Genomic DNA, 23,727 nt, shown 5'->3' with positions numbered 1-23,727 from the left:
ATATATATATATATATATATATATATACATATATATACATATATATATATATACATATATATACATATATATATATATACATATATATATATATATATATATATATATATATATATATATATATATATATATATATACATATATATATATATATATACATATATACATATATATATATATACATATATATATATATATATATATATATATATATATATATATATATATATACATATATATATATATATATACATATATATATACATATATACATATATATATATATATATATATATATATATATATATATATATATATATATATATATACATTGTTCCACATTAGTAAGCAAAAAACATCTGAAACCTTTTAATATGAACTCTGAAAACTGTTGTGTGCATGTATGCAAACAAGTTTAGATATGTTAAAATCTTCTGCAAACATAATTCTGTATGCGATACTCTGGGTGTAGTACTGGTCTTTGTTTTGCAGAGTTTGAAACTCGCAATTCATTCTCAAATTTTCATAGTTTCATCCACATTGCTGCAAGGTTATATGGTTGCATTTTTGGCAGCATTCCCTCATTCCTTTGGTTTTTAACTCCGACACTCACACTCTGGAAACCTAGAAAAAAAAAACAGGCTCCCTCCGGGGGAGGGACACCTACATCTTCTAACCAGTCAGCCACCCATCCTTCCATTTTCTAAACCACTTAATCCAATTTAAAGGCACGGGATTCAGTTAGCATTGGGCGAGAGGCAGGGTACACCCTGAACAGGTGCCAGTCCATCACAGGGCCTAAGCAGTTGTTTCTCTATTAAGCCCGTTATATCCTCCACAAGAAGAGAGAAGTTTGTTCTAGCTCTCAAGTTGGCAAAAACAAGAAAAAACTTATTTGTGTTCTGGTAGTAAGTTATGCCTGCAGAGATTCAAACTTTTTTTTTCTCAGAAATTCAAAATACTTTCCAAGTTTTCAAAACTTGTAGTCAGACCTGCAAAACTTTATTTCAGATTTTTAATGTTCAAACACTGACTTTCAAGGTTTCAAAACATTTTGTTAGATGATGGCAGGATTCTATTCCCATATTTTTTAGAGGCTCACATTTCTAAACCGGGTTTAGATTATTGCTGGTAAAATTAATTTATGACAAAAGATATAGTTCTTAATCCACTTTAATCACATGTTGACAATCAGACACAATTGTTCAAAATTGTTTCACATGTGCAAATAAAGCATATATTCTAAAGTCACAACATACAGCAGATCCACATATGGATTAATTTAAAACCAGTTTCTTCTGATAATGCAATATTTCAATAATGTTATCTTCAGAAGGTCCAATTACCAAGAGGGACTTCATTTGACAGAATGGAACAGTTTGTGAGACACCTATAGAGGGAGAAGACAGGAAATTAATCAGTGTAACAACAACACAAACAGCATGAACTCAACAGTCTCAAACTGTTTAGTAAAGCCAAGGAATTTAATATCCCTGGGTGGAATGCTAGAAAAACGTGTTTTAAGCAAATAATAAATTTATTATATAATCAGATTTTGTTTTTTTAGGTACAAAATGTTTACAGCACGTAGCAAAAAGCTGCATGCTGTGACTTTTTATATCGACAGAAGTTGTGAACAATAAAGCCACAAATGCTGAGAAAATAGATCCGCTTTAATCAACGTGCTTGCCAGAAGTTATAGAAGTTGTGTAGTTATAAAACAGGCATTTCCCCCATGCCCATTAGTGACCTCTCATCACCTTTTTTCTCACACTGTTTCCTTTATTTTGTTGCTCGTGACTTAGAAGTCTGTCTCTAAACATTAGGGGGATGTTCTGAAGCCTTAAAATATTCCAAGAGAATAAAGGAGGCTTGCAGGGAGGCAGATATGCTGAGATGCAAATGTGTATTATTGGTGGCTTCCAATAAAAAGAATACACTCAAATCTCAATCTGTATATAAAGTTTTCAACCATTTTAAAGACGACATTTAAAGCTCAAGGTTACTAAAATCATACTTGATTAGGGCTTTTTACATCAACTCTGCTTTCTTTGAAATTAAATACAGGAATTGTGAAAGTATATATTGGAAAAACTATGATGTTAAAAAGTTTAATATCCTGTTCAAGACAAATTGCTCTATGACTCTCCCAAACAATATCAGATGCAGAGGAAAACGCTAATGTTGCCCTGAAGGCCCACAAATATGAACCATTTGTAGGCTAACTTTCATGCACAATTACATATAAATAGTTATAAATCTCTATTCCTATGATGTGTATCTTTAATCTTTCTGCTTCATCCACATGACAAACGTTACACTCACACAGTGGTCTCTAGCATGTAGGAAGTCAAACAGCTCCTCAGTACAATCCTCCTCTGTCGCAGATCGAGAACCAACTCTCGTTTCACAATGTTCCAAACGCTCCCGAGTGTGAACGCAGTGCTCTGTCGCTTCACACTTTTGCCGCACAGTTTCAAGAGGATCCTGTAACAGAATACGCAGCACTTAGCATCCAATCTTCACAAGTTCCCTTTAATGTAGCACTTTTTTAAAGAAGTGTATACTGTATAGCTACGTCTCTAATGTGTTTTCAAGACCAACTTAAGTAAATGTGAAACTTGTCAAGAAACTAGTGGGTAAGAAATTAAAAATGCTTCAAGTGTGCAAGTATCTCCTTTTTGTGTTTTTACATTGCATGGAATCCTCTGACAGTCAGACTGAATAGAAATTATAAGAAGGTTTGACCGTTTCTGTATATTTTCTTCGTCTTTGGCTACAATTAAGGACTTTTAGCAAACAGGAAAAAAAACAGTCCAGTAAAATGTAAAGAAAAAAAAAAAATCTAAAAGCAAAATCCAATGCAACCAAACAAATCTACATATTAGTCTCTTCAGACTTCGACTTTATTTTATCTCACAGTGGAGAAATTCACATTGTTACAGCAGGTCTTGATGCGGGATAAGTTGCACGTAGTGGCATAAGGAAACATACGTCACAGCAAATCCAGTAGAAGTATAAATAAAGGTTTAAATAAACAAACTCGATTAAACAACAAAATACATATTTACACTTTGGCACATAATGGGAAAGGTATCATGACTGTACAGATGAGTTGTACAGAGTGGTGGGAATGAAGGACCTGCAATATTACTCTGTCCTACTCTGAGGATGTCTCAGTCTGCCGCTGAAGCTCCTCTACAGCTCCTCTACAGTCTGGTGCAGTGGGTGAGAGGTTTTGTCCATGATGGAAGAGAATCTGTCCAACATCTTCCTCCCACACACCGCCTCCACAGAGTCCAGCCCAGGACAGAGCTGGCCTTTCTGACCAGCTTGTTCAGACTACTCTTAACCCTGGTCAGTGCTTTAAATGACTATAGCTTGCCACTAGTTGGGTGATTTACACCACTCCAATCCCTTTATCCCCAGAGTAACAAGAACATACGAACAAAAGCAATGATTCAACACTTTTTTTTTTTTTAATAACAGAGGCTAAAAAAAAAATCAGATATCTTGATATCATTGGTCTTGTTCGTTTTCTACATCTCAAATTGCTGAGCTCGATTTACAGAAAAACGAATCAAGCTTAAAGGGTAGTCCGTGCTGAAATTGATAATCTCAAAATACCATAATATTAAGGTGTGGGACTTTAATTAACTTACCACCATGTCCTCCTCTTCCTCCTCCTCCTCTTCTTCCTCCTCCTCCTGAAAGAGACACGATCAATGACAGTCATCGGCCAGCTAGCTTGTGCTTTCTTATTTCTACACGGCACACAATAAAAATTATTAATAAAATATAAATGAATACTTAATACGTCTTAAAATTCACATTTGAATTTGCTGCAGAAATTCAAGTCATAAAGATCACCCTGAACTGTAATAAGAGTAGCTAATGCTAAGCTAAGTGACGATAAGTCAAGCACAGTACGCATGCTAGCAAAAATTACAAGATGTCGTAAAGATAAAAAAAAAAAAAGTCGTCTTAAATATTTAACCGTTACTAACATCCTCAGGCTCTCCGTTCATGATCATCTTCTCTTCGAAAACCATGATGCTGATGCGTGTGTCCTTTCCAAACTAGTTGTTAAATCGCGGCTCTTGGAGGACACCACAGGTCATACAAGCAAAGATGGGAAAGAAGCTAATAGTGGTGAAAACAAACTACACCGTTTCCGGACATGAAACTTTCAGAATAAACCTTTCAACAATGTAGGTCCAGTCATCGGCAGAAACAAAGACACGTATAACGATTTATTACAATAAGAATATTCTAGAGGGGCAGTGAAATGCAGAATGAAGCAAAGTCCTTAACTTTATTCTTTTCTTTTTTTTTCTTCTTTTTTTAACTTTAAAAATAATCAACAAGTTTGTCTTTATTTTGAAGTCAGAATAAAACAGTTCCTATATTTTTATTTTACTTCCGTTATGTGTGAAAAATTTAACGAGTCATGACATTTTCGGGTAGCTTACTTTATTTATTTTTTAAACCAAATCAACACAAAATAAGAAACAAATAAGATAATCCAAACACAAGATTGAAAAGGAACAACCTGTACGAAGTGCTCCTGTTTTATGTAACAATATATACATATATATATATATATATATATATATATATATATATATATATATATATATATATATATATATATATATATATATATGTCAGGCATAACATAATATTCCCAAATGTCGCTATTCGTTTATGTGTGAGCATGTGGTCAATGTGGTATGAATGGGCCATTCAGTCTCATTATCTGTGTGCTTCTTGATATACATACATACATACGTGCATACATACATACCTACATACATACATAGACCACTAACTCCTGAAATTTGCTAATGCTATCGATTCCTATAGATCTTTTTGTATATGGAAAACAGAATTAGAACAAGTACTTGTGAAGACTTAATATTACTGTATATCAGATATGCTATTATCACTGAGTCAGATAATACAGCTAATATTCTGTTAATAAAGAAACAGAGTCAGTTCTGTTATGTGACTTATGCTATTTCCAAATCAAGTTTTTAATCAATCAGGACACCTAAGAAATGAGTTTCTTTTACTCTTTCTTTTTTAAATTCATGAGTACAGTGTCCCAGGCATTAATTATTATGGACAACCTATTATATTTCCTTAACTTAAGTAAGTAGCTTAATTAGTGTTTATTGGAAAAGAAGACAGAAACTAACATTTATGATTACAGTTTCAATGAGGCGCATCCTTGCTTCTTCACCCAGCATCAGCAGCAAGCTTACTTTGACATCCTAATGAATACATTTAAGAAAATCCCAAAATGTAAATTAAAGATGGAAATGTTAACTGGTGAATAGACTGCATTTATAGAGTTTATAGAAATTTTCTCTTGACCACTCAGACTGCCTTATAATAAAGTCACATTTGCTCAAGAAGCACACAGGTAATGAGACTGAATGGCTCATTCATACCACAATGACCACATGCTCACACATAGACGAATAGCGATATTTGGGAATATTATGTTATTTCTGAAAACATCTGATATTTGAAATGCAAGAAATTGTCATTAAACTACCAAACAGTCAACTGATGGACAACCCATTTATTTCCAAACCTGAAGCCATCTTTGTATAAATGGTTTCTTTCAGTGAGGGTCAAATGACTTTGCATTTCTCTGTTTAGTTTAAATATTTACTGATTAACCCGCTGGGTGATTTTCACCCCTGCTACATTGATTTTGAATGGCTACTCATTCTACATTAGTGTTCTATGATGTTATACAGTCTTTTCCTGTGTTTATAGGGACCAGAGTTCAGGACTTGAGAACTTGAGAGAGACTTCAAATGAGATAACAGTACTTAACTTTGCACTCCTGGAAGGCAGAGTGCTCATATTCTTTTTCTGCCTAACAACATTAGTGCCTATTTTAATAGAAAAAGAAGGAATAACACAGTCTTGACTTTGATCACCCATGTTTGCAAGATGAATTCATTTTTTTCCATGATTGAATCCTGTGTTGAATTTGATTTAAAGAGTCTTCTACTCTTTGCAGTGGTTTTCATCTTCACTGCAGATTATATTAAAAACCGGCGACCAGTTGGATACCCTCCAGGACCTCAAGCTCTTCCAATTGTGGGCAACATATTCACCGTGGACCAAAGCAGGGCCCATGAAAGCCTAATGGAGGTGTCTATCAGTCCTAAACACAGCAGGTCACCTAAAAATGCTTATCTGGCTTATATAAGGTGTTCTTTTTTCTCTTTCTAATATCCTCCTCAGCTGGGAAAGACATATGGGGATGTGTTCAGCCTTCGATTTGGTCAGAGATGGACGGTGGTGCTAAATGGGTTTGAGGCTCTGAAAGAAGCACTGGTAACAAAAGGAGACAGTATGGTTGACCGTCCAGATTTTCCTTTACAGAATGACATAGGAGGTGGCCTGGGTAAGAGGACAAAACATAAACAAACACATAAGCTTTATATGCACAAATCTCCATTCTTTAAAAGCACTCTCATGAGAACCTTTTAAAACAAACTTCTTTGTTGTTAGTATGTACAAATTAATTAATCATGAACTACATGAAGTTGGAATTTCAGAGTTGACTCTAGGAAAACAAAACCAGATGCAACCCTTTGGAAAGCTCACCCAAATCATATCCCAAGCTGAGGCTAAAATGTTGTTGCCTTTTACATAGGTAAAGGACAATCATACTGTGACCCTTTAGAAGGTTTCTCTTCACCCTGCACTGAGTCTTTTCAAATTTTCAAATTAAAAAAAAAAAAAAAAAAATCCATATAATTTGTGTTTTGGTGTACAGTTTCTCCATTTTTATATCTTTAGATTGCAAATCAGATTATTTGAAAGCTTGACTTAAAACTAAAAGCATAGGTAATAGAATAAAGAATGTGACTTCTTTGTCCATCTTGTCCTTATCTGCAAAGGGGTAATTGTCAGTAATGGAAACATCTGGAAGCAACAGAGGCGTTTTGCACTTTCAACTCTCAGAATTTTTGGATTTGGAAAGAAGTCTCTTGAGCCAGTCATCCTGGATGAATTTGCACACTGTGCAGAGGTCTTCAGAAGCTATAAAGGTATATATTTGATAAACATTTGAAATAAGACAATACACAATTTAACAGATTTTGTTCAATCTTGCAGGAAAGGCTTTCAGTCCACACCTCATCATCAACAACACCATTTCCAACATCCTCTGCCATCTGGTTTTCGGTCGTCGCTTTGAGTACACCGATGAGAAGTTTAAGCAATTGATACTGTTTTTTGGCAAAGCACTCCAGATTGAAGGCTCCATTTGGCCACAGGTAGTACATTTAAAATGCAGTGATTAAATCTCAATGCTGTTGTTGCCAATAAGTTGTTAATCAACATATAATTGAGGTCAGTGAATCCCTGATGTGGGCAAAGACGTGTCATGTTTTCAATGTTCAGTGCTGATTATCATAATCAACACAACAGCAGGTTTTAGTATGTTCCCTCAGACCAGAGCACAATAGCATCAGCTGATACCTACCTGTTAACTATATCTGTTGTGATTGCTTTGTATAAACTACCATTTACTGCTTAACAAAGTCCATGGTGTTAAAAGCATAAAAAATAATTATTGGAATAACAGCGACCTTAAAAAGAAATTAACTCACAACTAAACATGTATCGGGAAGTCTTTCTACTTTATCTTTCTTTTCTGCAAAATTTAAAAACTACAAGCTTCAAATTACATCAAATAGTCAGAAATTAAATAAAAGATAGTTAAAATGAGGTAATCAAAATGTACTGGGTTTTTTCAGAGAAGCAGAGCAGCCATTCTGACAGTTATTTATTGTGATATCACCCCAAGTCTAAATGTTTATTCTGTTATCTTGAGATTCAAAAGCTTGTTTTCTCATGAGAAAAAGTTTTAAGTCATTTTTTATCTGAAGAAACCAGCTTTTTGTCAAGATAACAACATATCATACTATAACTCGTGACACTTTATTTCTTTAAGATGATGATTAAGGTCAGGTTATTTCAGCTGGTCAGGATCTAAGTCGAAGTAAGCTATTTTGCTCATTTCCTGCCACTGTCTGTCCTAAAGTTTCAGAAAGACTCTCTTTGACCATGTCTTTTAAAATTATGTAACTGTTGTCTTGAGATAACAAGATCAATTATTCTGTCATCTTAATGTCAATTGGTGATTACAGTGAATATGAAGGAGGTGAAGTAGAGATATCTTTAGAGGAGCAAGTCAACCATGTCAGGTGAATTATAATTTAGATGAGATAATTACATTATTCTATTTTTCTAAATTTATCTGCATCTCTTTATAATAATTCAACTGGAAGAAAAAATACAATTATTTTGCCGATTTTCTTTGAGTATTTTTGACATATACTGTGGGTGTAAGCATTTTTTTTTTTGTGATGAAACATGGTCTTTGTCCTCTCTTACTATAGTTTAAACACAGTTCCAATCTTTTTCTCTGTGCAGCTCTACAATTCATTCCCTTGGCTGATGAGATGTTTGCCTGGCCCACACCAGACAATCAAACAGATCTGGGGTGATGTGAAGGACTTCATACGAATAGAGCTAAATGAGCACAAGAAGACCTGGGATTCCTCTGAGCCTAGAGACTACATCGACTGCTACCTAAATGAGATCCAGATGGTAACTATGACTGAATACTTATGAGGACCATGAGTATACCGTTATTGTTAGCATGTAATACAATTTAATTAGTGTTTGTGAAAGTGTCATAAAACATTCCTCTTCTATGAGCATCAGCTTAAGCATCAACTTAACATCTTTATTTATTTGTATTTTCAGAACAAAGGGCAGGAAGGCAACACTTTTGATGATGAAAACCTGATTATATGTGTTCTGGATCTATTTGTGGCTGGCTCAGAGACCACATCCACCACCCTGCGCTGGGCTTTCCTCTACATGGCAAAATATCCTGAGATCCAGGGTGAGAGCAGACAGACCAGTGAAGGCTCTACTTCTAACTAACTGGGAGTTGAGAAGTGTAAAAGGCCCTTAAAAAGCTGTGAAAATGTCTGGATACATTATAACAAATTTTCCAGTAAAAATTTCAATGAAATTTCAGTGTTTCCATCAAACTTTGTATTCTAAATTCTGTGTTTTAAACAGAGAAAGTCCAGGCTGAGATAGACAGAGTGATTGGACAGTCTAGACAGCCATCCATGGAAGATCGTGCAAAGCTGCCCTACACAGATGCTGTTATCCATGAGATCCAGAGGATGGGCAACATAGTTCCTCTCAGTTTACCTCATGGTACCAACAGAGAAGTGCAGCTGGGAGGATACACAATCCCAAAGGTAATGTTTCAGATCAATTTAGTGCAATACCACCACAGTTTTACGTTGTATGTTTCCTAAAAACCATGTTTCATTCACCAGGGAGTGATGATAATTCCCAACTTGGCTTCAGCACTGTTTGATCAGAATGAGTGGGAGACACCTTTCACCTTCAATCCAGGACACTTTCTGAATGAGGAGGGCAAGTTTGTGAAACGAGCGGCTTTCATTCCTTTTTCAGCTGGTGAGAAGCAACATAATAAAAATTTTATTTAAAGTGTACTCATGCACCTGGGGGATCCTTCAAACAATGGCAGTGAGCTTTATATAAAGAGTCCAGAAACCAGAGTACACATGTTGCCGATTATTGGCTATTTTCATTTGTAATCAGATTAGTTGCTTTTGACACCAATGAAGTGTTAAAAAAAATTGTGCGAAAAAAAGAAAGAGATCTATAACATTTTTTTTTCTTTGTTTCAGGTAAAAGGTTGTGTCTGGGAGAGAACCTGGCCAGGATGGAGCTTTTTCTTTTCTTTACCTCTTTCATGCAACACTTCACCTTCTCTATGCCTGATGGGGTGGATCCTGTGTTGGATTATTGCTCTGGAATCACTCTGGCCCCGAAAGAATACAAAATCTGTGCAACTTCACGTTAGGAGCAGCACTGTTATGACTCAGTTCATGACTAAGCACACCTATATAGCACAAATCTACATCATCAGTCAGAACACAAGAATCAGATGGTTCTATGAAGCACTGATGACATAGACAGTAAAGTACTTACATTCATATTACAATACAAAGTTAAATAGTAAACCTGCATTTTATGGCTAAATACAGGTTAAACAGATCCTCAAGGAAGAGTAAATCTGCATGAAAGCCTAACAGTGTATCCAGCCAGAAAATACTATAATGCTGTCCTCTGGTGGCTGCATTTAATCATGCCTCAGTAATAACACATGGAATTTCCCATGTCCACCAGAGCAAAACCTATTAAAGCTCCTAGATATTTTTTTATGGACTAAACTTGGGTGGAGATGAACAAAATAACATTATAACTGCACACTAACATAACATGGTTATAAGGCACTTAAAAATTAAATGAACTGAATTGAATGAAATGAAATTAAAAAAAAACCTTATAAATCCCAGAGAAAAATTGTAGTTTTGTAATAGACTTTTTCCCCTTTAAATTGAAAGTAATGATATTCAATTAGAAGATTTTTTTTCATTGTTCTGGAGGGTGATGGTTTCTAACAGGAATCTCTGGTACCTGCCTGTTTCGCTTGACAAAGCCTTTGTTGTTTCTTTACTGTGTTGTATGGAGGATGTGAGGAATCATCTGTTATCTTCTGCAGCTTGTGCAGCACTCTTTCCAATCAGCTCCAGGCTCTGGAGTTATTCCAAGCTCAGCACCAGCCTTCTTGATTAGTTTGTTCAGTGTCTTGTTGTCTCTGACTCTGATGATGCTTCCCAACAGTTGGCTGCAAAGCTGATTTCACTTTCCACAAAAGACTTACAGAAGATATGCAACATCTTGGTGCAGACGTTAAATAGTCTCAACTTCCTTCAGAAGTACAGTCTGCTCTGTCTCTTTTCTGCAGATGGCCTATGTGTTGCATTTCCATAGTCTGTTGTCCAGCTGAACTTCAGGGTACTTGCATTTCTCCAGCACCTTCGCCTCTTCTTCCAGGATGTTTGGTTTACTCTTGTTCCCTATGAAGTCAACAGTCATATCTTGTTTAGTTTGTATTCAATATGAGGTGATTGCTTGAAGGTAAATAGATGCCAAAAAGCAGGATATTAAACCTTTGATATAAGAACTTGTAGAATACATGAGTGCTTGCGCTACGAAGTTAGAAAACTTGTTAGTCAAAAATATCTGCTGTAGAGAATCACACACTTGCATGAACTAAGGAAAAAAAATGTTATATGCCCACTTTTAACCCTGCAGAGGATTTTATCGCAAAGATGTTCTGAATGTGAAGACTTAAATGCTTTTATCAAAATTTACAGCTGTAAATTTATAATCTGAAGTTTACTCGTATTTATTTTGGCATCTGTTATTTGTCTGTTTTTGTCTTGATCTGTGGGTTTTTGTACTTGTTCCACAGCAGCCTTAATTATTCCTGAGGTGCCTTCCTCACTTTATCACCCAACACCACTTCTCGATAATAAAAAATATTGTGTGAAAAAAACTTCTCAGAGAAATTACAGATGAAGATGTTCGTTAACTGGTGAATAGGCTGCAGTCATAAAAATGTTTTATTCTTGACAACTCAAAATGCCGAACAGTCATTTGTGCTGTAGCACACTGCTAATGCAGGGACCCTACAGACTCATTCGACATATTCACCATGGACTACAGCAGGGCCCATGAAAGTGTAATAGAGGTATGAAGACATATTAAAACACAAAAGTTCACTTCAAAATGTGCATCATGCTTTGTTCCACATTGAGCACATTACTGTAGACACTGACAGACTGACGATTATGAGCAATGAGGAATGCAGTTTCTTTCTTGAGACAATTTTTTGACATTTTAACTAGGACAAAGAAAAACCAAACTAATAACCTATCAATCCGTGAATGATGCTTCTATTGCCAAACCAGACACCCTAATCCAAATTTTTTCATCAATTCTCTCCAAATGATTGTTTGTCTTCAAGTACTTAGAAGTTTTCATGTCAGAATAATTATAGGGCTACTGATTAACAGTGTTTCACCATCCTTTTTTGAGTTTATAGAGGACAGAGTTCAGGGCCTCAATATTTGAATAAGAACTCAAAAGAAATGAGATAACAATATTGAGCTTTGCTCCCTTAAAGACAGAGTGCTGAAATTGTTTTACCTTTCCCTGTGGGTGTACAGCATTCGCACTTCATTAAACAGAAGAAGGAAGGAAAATCAGTCTTGCAGTCTTCCATGCTTGCAAAATGGATTCATTTTTTTCCATGACTGGATCGTATATTGGATTTGATTTTAAGAGTCTTTTACTCTTTGCGGTGGTTTTCATCTTCACTGCAGATTATATTAAAAACCGACGACCAGCTGGATTCCCTCCAGGACCTCGAGCTCTTCCAATTGTGGGCAACATATTCACCGTGGACCAAAGCAGGGCACATGAAAGCCTAACAGAGGTATCAAGACATATTAAAAAGTAATAGGTTACTTGAAAATGTTCATCTGACTGATATCTGTATTTATGAGTCATGCTCTCATCTTTCTCTTCAGTTGACAAAAACATACGGGGATGTGTTCAGCCTACGATTTGGTCAGAAATGGGCAGTGGTGTTAAACAGGTTGGAGGCTCTTAAAGAAGCACTGGTAACAAAAGGAGACAGTGTGGTTGACCGCCCAGATTTCCCCATACAGGATGATATAGCAGGTGGCCTGGGTAAGACGACAAAGCATACATGCACAAACTAGGATATTTTCCATTCTTTCAAAATAAAGAAGTCCACAAAATTAATGTATGTTTGACTGCTTTATTTCATCTTGTCTTTTGCTGGTAAGGTGTGATTTTCAGTAATGGGAACATCTGGAAGCAACAGAGGCGTTTTGCACTTTCAACCCTCAGATATTTTGGATTTGGAAAGAAGTCTCTTGAGCCAGTCATCCTGGATGAATATTCACACTGTGCAAAAGAGTTCAGAAGCTATAAAGGTATATATTTGAGAAACATTTAAAATAAGACAGTACACAATTTAACAGGTTTTGTTCAATCTTGCAGGAAAGGCATTCAGTCCACACCTCATCATCAACAACACCATTTCCAACATCATCTGCCATCTGGTTTTCGGCCGTCGCTTTGAGTACACCGATGAGAAGTTCAAGACACTGATGCTATTTTTTGGCAAAGCACTCCAGATTGAAGGCTCCATTTGGCCACAGGTAGTGGATTTTAAAGCGACTAATTATATCTCAATACTGCTTTCCATGTTTGTAAAAATAGACTGTAAAACAGTCCCCTAAGACTGCTAAGCTCTGGCTAACAACTACACCCTTTATGCCAGAGTTCAGTGGCCCTTCTTAACCATACACAGACTTTCACATTGGTATTATATTATCAAAAATCAATTCCTGGCCTTCTCTTCTATAACCGTTCTGATTAGATTTAGTTAAAGTCAAGTGACAATTGCATGCGCTCTAATGATTTTATTTTAATGACAGTCTGCAAAGCTTGCACTGAACTTGACAAAAAGGCTTTTAAATTCTCGGCCCGATTGCATCCTGGAGCAGCCAACAGACTGACTTAAAACTGATCTCACTTAGACGTTTTAAATGTTTTCCTTTTCTTTAATAATTACTGCTTGTAATGGAATTTGTCCTTTTTCTGGCTTTGTCGGCCTCCCAAAAAGGGGTTTTGTAATCTCAGTGGGACTTACCTGGTAATAGAAAGTTTAAATGAAAATAAATAAAACCATCATTCAAATCAGCGATTGATTGATGTGGGCATCGAAATGTCATGTTTTTAAAATTCAATATTTATGATCATAACTAGGGGCTTAGTACTTGGGATACTGAATAATAGAGCATGGATATTAGCCAATACAAGCACCACTAGCAAGCTTGACAGCATCCTTGGCCGTGTACTAAATATACAATATATGCAATTACATAAAAGATTATTGATTTATTTTACATTTCAATAGGACAACAGAATTTCCCCTTCTACTTAGAAAATTATTGGTGAAGCTAACAAATAGTGACTGTGAAGAAGGTAAGTGTGTTTTCTTCTGGTGGCTTGACTGGCAAACCAGACATCTTCTGTCCATGACTGTGATCAAATTTAATCTGATTGTTATTTCTGTCTCTGTCTCATTTTAAATAATGGGAAAAAAAACCTTTTGTGAAAATGATAATTTGGCTATCAAGCTTATAATGAGCATATGGGCCAAACATTTGACAAAAAGCTGTAAGCTGTTGGGGAAAATTGTTATGAGTTTGGTTTGTATTAAGTATTAGACATATATGCATTGATTTGCTGTGATCCTGCTGTGTTTTGTGTCTATGCACAAAGCTTTCTTTAAGTTATATGATCCTTGTCTGGAATGTGCAGACAAAGTCTGAGACAGGAAGAGTTTCCTGCAGGGCATCGGTTTTTGTCAACTGCTTGGTTGACCAGTTGTCTAAAGGTTAGAGGTTAAAGGTAATAAAGTAATATAGTGAGTGATTGATGCTTAGTGAGTTCAGTTTAGTCTTAAATAAGAGATAATGATTGTTTCATATGGTGTGCTCAGCAACTAGGAGGAGTTAAGCATGGTTTATAATTGGGTGTTACTTCAGCATCTGCAGAGAGAGTTCTCTCTCCAAGCTCCAGCGTGTGCTTGTATTAGTTTATAATAAAATGTTCATTGTAAGAAGACAGTTGACTCTTAGATGTATTACAACTTCTCAAGACCAGAGTATTTTCCACCACAGTTTTTGGGGGCTCGTCTCGGGATCCTGCGTCAGTCCGCCCAGGTTGGGGTTAGACGGGTTGGCCACCTGAATCCACAGATTCATCCTAAGAACCTCAATTAGAGAATTTCAGAGGACAGGACGTCTTTCTCCCACCCGTGGTCGACTACGCCAGGACTCCTTCTGAACCAGTGTGAAAAGACAATGGTGAGAAGTGTTATTCTAAATTTATATTAATTTTTAGACTCAAACTGGAGTCAAACATTACTAGAAATTTATCACAAATTAATAATCAATATCTTAATTAATAATCACAATATTTTTCTGTTTTGTGGTCAATTGTCTTCATTATTCTCATTGTGACAGGGATTCTCCTCCTCACCTCCTCATCGAAAGAATAACTCAAGGGATAAGAGAATAACTTAAGACGAGATCAGGTTGACGTCATAAATAAAATCCTGTGAGTTTAAGTTAAGTTTAAGTTAAAGTTTAAGTTAAAAATCGTGAGTAACAAGACCAAGTCGTAAGTGCTGTGAGCTAGACGTAGCAAGACCAGACCAGTAAATCTTGTGAGTTACAAGACCGAGACCAGTAAATTAGTCAGTAAGTCCTGTGAGCTCGAGAAGCAAGACCAGGCCAACCTTGAGTTAGAAAACTGAGAGGAAAGCCATCTTGAGTGAGGAGGAACAGAGAAGAAACTGTGTGGGCTGGTTTCTGGAGACATTGAGAATTTTGCCTGATAATTCTACAAAGGTGTGGGATTGACCCTCTGTGTACATCCGCTGCAAACAGAACTAGTTCCTTTGCAGTAGGAGGTTGATGTACAGCACCATTAAGAAGTTGAAATCTCTGTCTTCATGTGAGGGGAAACTGGGGTGGTTGTGTAAAATTTCCTGTGTTAAACTTGATTGGACTGATTGTGTGGAGAATTAAAACCACGCCTTGTGAAGCCACACCGGACTCTCGCAGGAGAGCCTAGAAGCTTGTGTGGGGGTAGACAAACGTGGGGGCACGACCCATTCACATGCATTCATCCAACTGTTGAAGTGAATTGTTTGTGTAAAATCTAATTTACTGCAGTAAGAAAAAAAAAAAAGAAAAGAAAAAAAAAAACAAACAACAAAAAATGTATGAGAGAAGGAAGTGAGGAAAAGAGTGTGTTCATTAAAGGCCTTCTGCTCACTGAAGGAGATGATGTCATAGCATGTTAGGCAGAAACAAACATATAAATCCTGTGTAAAATAGCTGCTTGTGCTTTTCTTCCTAAAGCTTTTATAAGAGCATAAAAGCCACTCCCTGTATGAATGTGGAAACCTTTTCCTAAGGAAAAGCAATTCTTTATTATCACCTGAGAACATTTTAAAGAGCAACAACATATTAAGAATGAAAAATCAGAAATGTGAGAGATGTGATTTATAGTATTAGGAACTTATTATGTTAAATTACTGTACATTGTGTAGGCAATAAGCTTAGGTTTCTGTCTGTTCCCTTTCAGACATTCATAAGGTGATTTTTATTCCTTTACTACTGCAATTATTAATTTATGCCTAGCATGTCTAAATAAATCTAGATAAACTGGAAATAAATAATGCAGCTGAAGGATGCTGAAAATAAGCATAATGTTAGGAAAAAAAGAAAATTCTTGACCTTAAAATAGGAATGGTGAACCAACGTAACTTTGCTAGAGTAAATTTCTCTTGCAATAAATTCACTTTAGCTAAATGTGAGCGAACGGCAAGAAGAGAAGTTCTCAGAACAAGTGTATCTTCTTAGCAAGATCATGTTCAGCTTTCCCAGGAGAGAACTGAGTTATGAATCCACTGATAATATAGTCTCACACACACAATTACAATGTAATGTTCAAGTTACATGATGTTCACAGCACAGAACATGGTCCACATAATATGTTTGCCTCAGGATTCAGAAGAAAACTATTATAATTATGAGGCTATGATCTTTATTTTCCCCTTACTGGAGAAGAAAATACACCACATGACCAAATGGTTCAGTCTCAAAAGCTCGTCTGCTGTATGGTGTTGGACACATTGCAGCGTTCCCTTCTAAACCCTTGTCAGCATGCAGCTTGGTCCACAGGGTCCTAAAATTGTCTGTCCTGCCTGAGGGGATTCAGAGGAGGGGCTGGGGGAGAGTGAGTTCTTGATCCGGGTCACCGTAGAGTTCTGGGTGTCACGCGTGGTCAGTCAGGAGACTGGAGCAGAAACGGTCCCTACAACCTACAGCATCATTCCACCTCCCTTCTGTGTCAGCTCTGAGTCCTGGAGCAGAACCTGATATGCAGATGTGGCTGCATGGACCCGGCCGCTGCTGATGGGGCCTGGGGATCCAGGAACCAGAGGGTCTGGCAGAGCCCTGTTGGTTGTGACTGTGAACAGTGTGGATATGGCTCCTATGGTGGACATTTGAGCTGGATTTTCACCTTTGACCTCTGGAGGTGATGGATCCTCCTTGTCCTCAGACTGTGTTTCAGTTGTGGAATTTTCAGCACAAATCCCACCCCGACTACAGAGTCAGATGATGTTTTCTGGAATAAGCTGCACCCTGATTCTGTCAGAAAGACTGTTCGGTTCACTCAGTTCTCTGTGGAAAACCTGGATCTCCTTCCTTGAACTTTTGCCTACTTTCTGATCCTTTACATGTTACTCTTTGTTATTTACACATATGAACCTGATTTATCTACCAGGAAGCTTTGATGAACATGTGTCGGGCACTTCCTGGCATGAATTTCTGATTGTATGCTGATTGGAGGAGAGCATGGTGGCTGTGGTGCGTCTGACTCCTGAGCAGATCGAGTGATACGAGCTGAATGATAATCCACAAGGCCAGGCCAATAAATGAGGCCCTACAACCAAACATTTACTCACTGTTTCTGCTTAGCTTTATACCACATTTATGAGCATGTATAAAATTTTGCACTCCTGCAGACTTCTGCAAGTGAACAATGTCACAGACATCTCTGCTCTGCTGCAGGGAAGCTGAACAGTTCATACAGACTAGTCAACTTCTGGCACGCTGTGCCTTATAAAAAACAAAAAAAAGGTGTCAAATTCTGCCGCCTTTTAAAAAAAAAAAAAAAAAAAAAAAAGTGATGAATACTAAGTTTTTAATGTTTGAGACAGAATAGATGTCAAAAGAGAAAAAATAAGCCGCTATATGACATTAAATAAGAAGGTAGTTTTGTAATTTCCCGACTTCAGCGAATGCAACACAAGTACAACAATCTCCGTGTTTTATTTGCTGACAGCTTGGTGTTTTATCCCTAATCTGAATTCATTATTTTGAATTAAAGCAGATATGCTCAGTGGTTAAAATACACATCAGATGATTTTTGTTTAAAGAGTAGAAGCAACTCTTGCGATGGCTGCCAGTAAACAGACCAGTCTCTTAGTTAACACGCTTAATAAGTAAACAAACAAGTCATTTAAGCCCTGTATGTCCTCAAAATAACATGAATATGAGGCAGATTATTTGTAACAGTATTGATACTTCCAAAGTTAAGCTAACTATGCTAAACAGTTAGCCTTGGCCTTTTCTTTGCATTAAAATCATTAAGGAAGAAATGCTGTTGTGAGTGTGTGCACGTACATGTGTGCGTCGTGTTGTTGTAGATGAAAACAGCTTTACCATCAGTATTAGAAGTTTGTTTCTAAATGCTGCTTAAGTTCAAATGTAGATAGAAAACAAACAGCTTTATTATGACCTGAAGGTCTCTGGCTGTTCAGTACCTGAAGTCCAGCTGTTAAAGATGGGTTTACATCTTGTTGCTTTATGCTTATGCTTATGTTTACAATATATTTGGAATAGAAAGCCAGTCTTATTATGATCTCAGTTTTGTGTGTGTTGCTCCTGAATGGGTCTGTTGGAGTCTGAGAGAGATTAAATCAACAGTTCTGAATGAGCTTTATTTAATATATGCAGAGATTCTTCAGTGTGGTTCTGCTTCTGTCATTTAGCAGACATGACATAAACAACACGAGCAGTAAATCAGAAAGGAGATTCCAGCATGGATAAGTGTTGGTCAGACTGCTGGGAGTCCAGTTTGACACATGTCCTGCTATGCAGTGCTAGAGGATTTTTCTGGTTGTTGGTTAAGATGAGACTACCTGATAGGAACTTTGCAATAATTAATTAAATGAATTTGGTTACTTTGAATGATTACCTACCAGATAAATGAGTGGCCCTAACTGTTGCTTTGTATTGTTCATGTTTTACTCCATGACTGTTTAGCTTTAACTGACTATCCTCTGCACCCCCCAGGCCTGGCCCCTGACCGACCTCTAGTTGACCCTGACTTGATTTTCCTTTTGATGCTGTTTGCTCTGACTGTGACATGGTGGAGGCTGCAGCTCTCCCGTCTCAGTTCTCGTTACTTGAGCTTACTCTTTAGCTGAAAACAAGTCCATGTTTTGGCGCTCTCTTATGAATGACTTTCTGGATGCCATTTTCCTGAATGTTTTCCTCCCACAGGTTGCAGATGGGGAAATTTCCTTCTGGCTCTCTTTTCAGGTCTTCCTTGGACCAAAAGTACTTTTTCTGGTTCTGATGTACATGCGCATGCGTAACATGGAAACATGGGCCTTTTTGTGATTCTTTTTGCAGGACCCTCACCCAAGTGGGCATGGTTCCTTCCAAGACTGCCTGTTCAGACACAGCTCTGTGTGAAAGTAATGTTTTAACATATTGTCCTAACCTCATAAGAACCCTTTTCAGGCATTTGCACACAGGTGAAAGCTGCCCTTCATGAATCAGCATCTACGCAGCTCTATTCACTTCAGCCTGGAGATTTTGTCCTGATAAGAAGCTTTAATCATCAGCACTGGAACCAACATCGATGGTTTAGGCCATTTCAGGTTTTCCTGGCGACCCAGACAGCGGTAAAGGTCGCAGAGTGAGCTGCTTGGCACTACAGATTGCTTGAACCTCCTGAAGCTCTTCAGTCTGAAATTACAGAAGAATAACGCACCACCCAACAAAGGGCAGAATAATCCCTGTGGTTGCGTGGGTAAGTGAGATAGTCTACTCTCACGCCTGAAGACCAGCCTTCGCTCTCAAGCAAGATCAGTGTGAGGTGAAGACAAAAAAGCGCTCCACTGCCACTGTGATATGCCAAGTCCCACCAGAACGCCGACAGTGTCTTCACTACACCTCTGTCACCCCCTAAGAGGAATGATTTGTTTCCACTTTTCTTACATTTATTGTTAGACTCAGATTTTGAAGCTGAAGCAAATGGCTCCTCACTATTGTAATTTCTGAAAGATTCTTTTAAAACCTTATAGGCATGAGGCTCCTGATGTTTTGAGAATGTTGTCTTCTGTATGTATTTTTGCATTCTGATAACAATTTCTCTTCTTATTGTTGGTCCTGTAGGACCAAGAGGAGGGAGTGTGTTGGGGAAAATTGTTATGAGTTTGGTTTGTATTAAGTATTAGACATATATGCATTGATTTGCTGTGATCCTGCTGTGTTTTGTGTCTATGCACAAAGCTTTCTTTAAGTTATATGATCCTTGTCTGGAATGTGCAGACAAAGTCTGAGACAGGAAGAGTTTCCTGCAGGGCATCGGTTTTTGTCAACTGCTTGGTTGACCAGTTGTCTAAAGGTTAGAGGTTAAAGGTAATAAAGTAATATAGTAAGTGATTTATGCTTAGTGAGTTCAGTTTAGTCTTAAATAAGAGATAATGATTGTTTCATATGGTGTGCTCAGCAACTAGGAGGAGTTAAGCATGGTTTATAATTGGGTGTTACTTCAGCATCTGCAGAGAGAGTTCTCTCTCCAAGCTCCAGCGTGTGCTTGTATTAGTTTATAATAAAATGTTCATTGTAAGAAGACAGTTGACTCTTAGATGTATTACAACTTCTCAAGACCAGAGTATTTTCCACCACAAAGCATTTAATTTGTGCTGAAATGTTTTAGTCCTCCCTAAAAATAGCTCTAAGACAGTTCCAATCTTTTTCTCTGTGCAGCTCTATAATTCATTCCCTTGGCTGATGAGATGTCTGCCTGGCCCACATCAGACAGTCAAGCAGATCTGGAGTGATGTGAAGGACTTCATACGAATAGAGCTAAATGAGCACAAGAAGACCTGGGATTCCTCTGAGCCTAGAGACTACATCGACTGCTACCTGAATGAGATCCAGATGGTAACTATAAGATACTCATGAGAACTAGACATTTATTTATGTTGTATGTATGTGCATTCACAGTGATTCATGTTTGCACCACTAGATGTCACCACATTCTGCATATTGGACCCTCTTGCAACATCAATAGCATGTCAGAAATGCATTTGAGCTGATAAGCTCTCACTTTTATTGATAGTTGTGCTGTACTATCAATATATTTTGTACAATACTGGGCTTAATAATTACCTCCACCAAGGACGTTGTGTTTTTTCCTGTATTTATCTGTCTGCCTCTTCATTAGCAAAAAAAACAACTAAGTGAGTGTATCTTGGTCAAAGTTTGAATCCATTAAATACTGGGACTGATCTGGAAGGAATTGTGAACACAGGAATATTTAAAAGAATTATTCCCAATAAGGATGGAAATAACCGCTTGGCAGAGGTCTGCGCTTTCCAAATGCTATTCTAGTTGATTACAGGTTTTTATGTTTTACTCTGTGACTAAGTAATATAACTTCGACATAGAAAGTGCTCACATCATCACTAGTCCCTGGTTGTTTGTTGTACTGACATGATATTTTGTAGCAACACTCTTGGCTGGTGAATGAGAAAAATGCAAAAGTGCGTAAATCTTTTAGCCTTTAAGTTACTGAAGTATGTATTCTCAGAACAAAGAGCAGTATAACAAGACTTTTGATGAAAAAAAAACCCAACTGATTTACAAGTTACAAAATGTTTGATTTTGAGACTGTCTTTCAATGTAAAGTAATTGTATAAATAAATAATGCTTCTTAGCTGGGGAAACAAGCATTTAAGAGTACACAGATTTTTCACAACCACAAGTCAAAATGCTGATTTTGAATTCCTCTTCTATGAGCATCAGCTTAAGCATCAACTTAACATCTGTATTTATTTGTATTTTCAGAACAAAGGGCAGGAAGGCAACACTTTTGATGATGAAAACCTGATTATATGTGTTCTGGATCTATTTGTGGCTGGCTCAGAGACCACATCCACCACCCTGCGCTGGGCTTTCCTCTACATGGCAAAATATCCTGAGATCCAGGGTGAGAGCAGACAGACCAGTGAAGGCTCTACTTCTAACTAACTGGGAGTTGAGAAGTGTCAAAAGGCCCTTAAAAAGCTGTGAAAATGTCTGGATACATTATAACAAATTTTCCAGTAAAATTTTCAATGAAATTTCAGTGTTTCCATCAAACTTTGTATTCTAAATTCTGTGTTTTGAACAGAGAAAGTCCAGGCTGAGATAGACAGAGTGATTGGACAGTCTAGACAGCCATCCATGGAAGATCGTGCAAAGCTGCCCTACACAGATGCTGTTATCCATGAGATCCAGAGGATGGGCAACATAGTTCCTCTCAGTTTACCTCATGGTACCAACAGAGAAGTGCAGCTGGGAGGATACACAATCCCAAAGGTAATGTTTCAGATCAATTTAGTGCAATACCACCACAGTTTTACGTTGTATGTTTCCTAAAAACCATGTTTTTATTCACCAGGGAGTGATGATAATTCCCAACTTGGCTTCAGCACTGTTTGATCAGAATGAGTGGGAGACACCTTTCACCTTCAATCCAGGACACTTTCTGAATGAGGAGGGCAAGTTTGTGAAACGAGCGGCTTTCATTCCTTTTTCAGCTGGTGAGAAGCAACATAATAAAAATTTTATTTAAAGTGTACTCATGCACCTGGGGGATCCTTCAAACAATGGCAGTGAGCTTTATATAAAGAGTCCAGAAACCAGAGTACACATGTTGCTGATTATTGGCTATTTTCATTTGTAATCAGATTAATTGCTTTTGACACCAATGAAGTGTTTTTAAAAAAATGGTGGGGAAAAAAAAGAAAAATATTTTAAACATTTTTTTGTTCTTTGTTTTAGGTAAAAGGTTGTGTCTGGGAGAGAACCTGGCCAGGATGGAGCTTTTTCTTTTCTTTACCTCTTTCATGCAACACTTCACCTTCTCTATGCCTGATGGGGTGGATCCTGTGTTGGATTATTGCTCTGGAATCACTCTGGCCCCGAAAGAATACAAAATCTGTGCAACTTCACGTTAAGAGCAAACACGTAAGGTTTTTGAAAACACTGGACAAATGACTCACTTAAATTGTCCAAACCATGTGGAAAGTCTGGACATGGCTGTAACTAATAAATATTTTAGTAATTCCCTAGTTATTTTTGGAAATACTTGGGTCATATGTAAATGGTAGCTCATGGCACCGCATGAAGCTGTTTTTACATAACCATCATTAGACTCCAGCTTGAAGTATTATTGCAAAATGTTATGTGCTCAAAACAAAGACAATTAACATGAGAGCTCCTACAACAACTTTTAATGAATTTTTTAGCTTGCAGTAAAATAATGAAAACAAGGCACTGGACTATTATGATTGACTAATTGACTAACTGTGGCAGGTCTAGTCTGTACCTGCTAAAGAAAAAAAATATATAATTCACCTGGTCAGAAGGGTGCAGCTTTTATGGTATGCTTTGTTGTATGATATGATTTGATGTGGTGAATGGTCCTTGTTTTAATATGTGTTTTAATATACTTTGTATATTATGTTGTTCTGTGTAAACCTTCTTACATTAGTGTTATTGCTGTCATATTGGCCAGGCTGTTCTCATAAAAGAAAATATTTGATTTCAAGCCTTTGCCTAGTAAAACAGGGGTTAAAAAAAATAATCATAAAAAGAAGAAAAACCTGAAAATTTTCCCCAGTTTTATCTTTCATCATGGCAATATTACTGATAACATTCTGAGAACTGCAACTTGTTGGGAAGTATTAAAAAAACAACAAATAAGAAGCGAAAGTATTAGTTTTGTTTTGTTTTTGTTTTTAAAAAAAACAACAACAACAACAAT

General features: G+C 37.0%; 3 protein-coding genes across 3 annotated transcripts; 2 read left to right on the top strand and 1 right to left on the bottom strand.

Annotated features, from left to right (window-relative positions):
- Positions 1-1,157: 1,157 nt before the first annotated feature.
- Positions 1,158-4,142, bottom strand: uqcrh (ubiquinol-cytochrome c reductase hinge protein). The gene is made up of 4 exons (XM_079244875.1): positions 4,008-4,142; positions 3,663-3,707; positions 2,326-2,487; positions 1,158-1,390 (listed from the first exon to the last, which is right to left on the bottom strand). The coding sequence occupies exons 1-4, from the start codon at positions 4,050-4,052 to the stop codon at positions 1,358-1,360; spliced, it is 285 nt and encodes a 94-aa protein (XP_079101001.1). The 5' UTR covers positions 4,053-4,142; the 3' UTR covers positions 1,158-1,357.
- A 1,846-nt stretch (positions 4,143-5,988) lies between these two features.
- LOC306759912 (cytochrome P450 2J6-like) lies at positions 5,989-9,952 on the top strand (the record flags this gene model as incomplete). The annotated part of the gene is made up of 9 exons (XM_079245659.1): positions 5,989-6,174; positions 6,268-6,430; positions 6,930-7,079; positions 7,147-7,307; positions 8,470-8,646; positions 8,806-8,947; positions 9,130-9,317; positions 9,399-9,540; positions 9,777-9,952. 9 exons carry the CDS (start codon positions 5,989-5,991, stop codon positions 9,950-9,952), a joined length of 1,485 nt encoding a protein of 494 aa, XP_079101785.1.
- Positions 9,953-12,232: 2,280 nt separating this feature from the next.
- Positions 12,233-22,918, top strand: LOC306760018 (cytochrome P450 2J6-like; the record flags this gene model as incomplete). The annotated part of the gene is made up of 9 exons (XM_079245772.1): positions 12,233-12,436; positions 12,531-12,693; positions 12,813-12,962; positions 13,030-13,190; positions 20,682-20,858; positions 21,765-21,906; positions 22,090-22,277; positions 22,360-22,501; positions 22,743-22,918. 9 exons carry the CDS (start codon positions 12,233-12,235, stop codon positions 22,916-22,918), a joined length of 1,503 nt encoding a protein of 500 aa, XP_079101898.1.
- Positions 22,919-23,727: the final 809 nt, after the last annotated feature.

Source organism: Telmatherina bonti, assembly GCF_933228915.1.
Source record: "Telmatherina bonti genome assembly, chromosome: 8".
NCBI classification, from domain to species: Eukaryota; Metazoa; Chordata; class Actinopteri; order Atheriniformes; family Telmatherinidae; genus Telmatherina; species Telmatherina bonti.
This window is presented reverse-complemented; position numbering and strand designations above follow the sequence as displayed.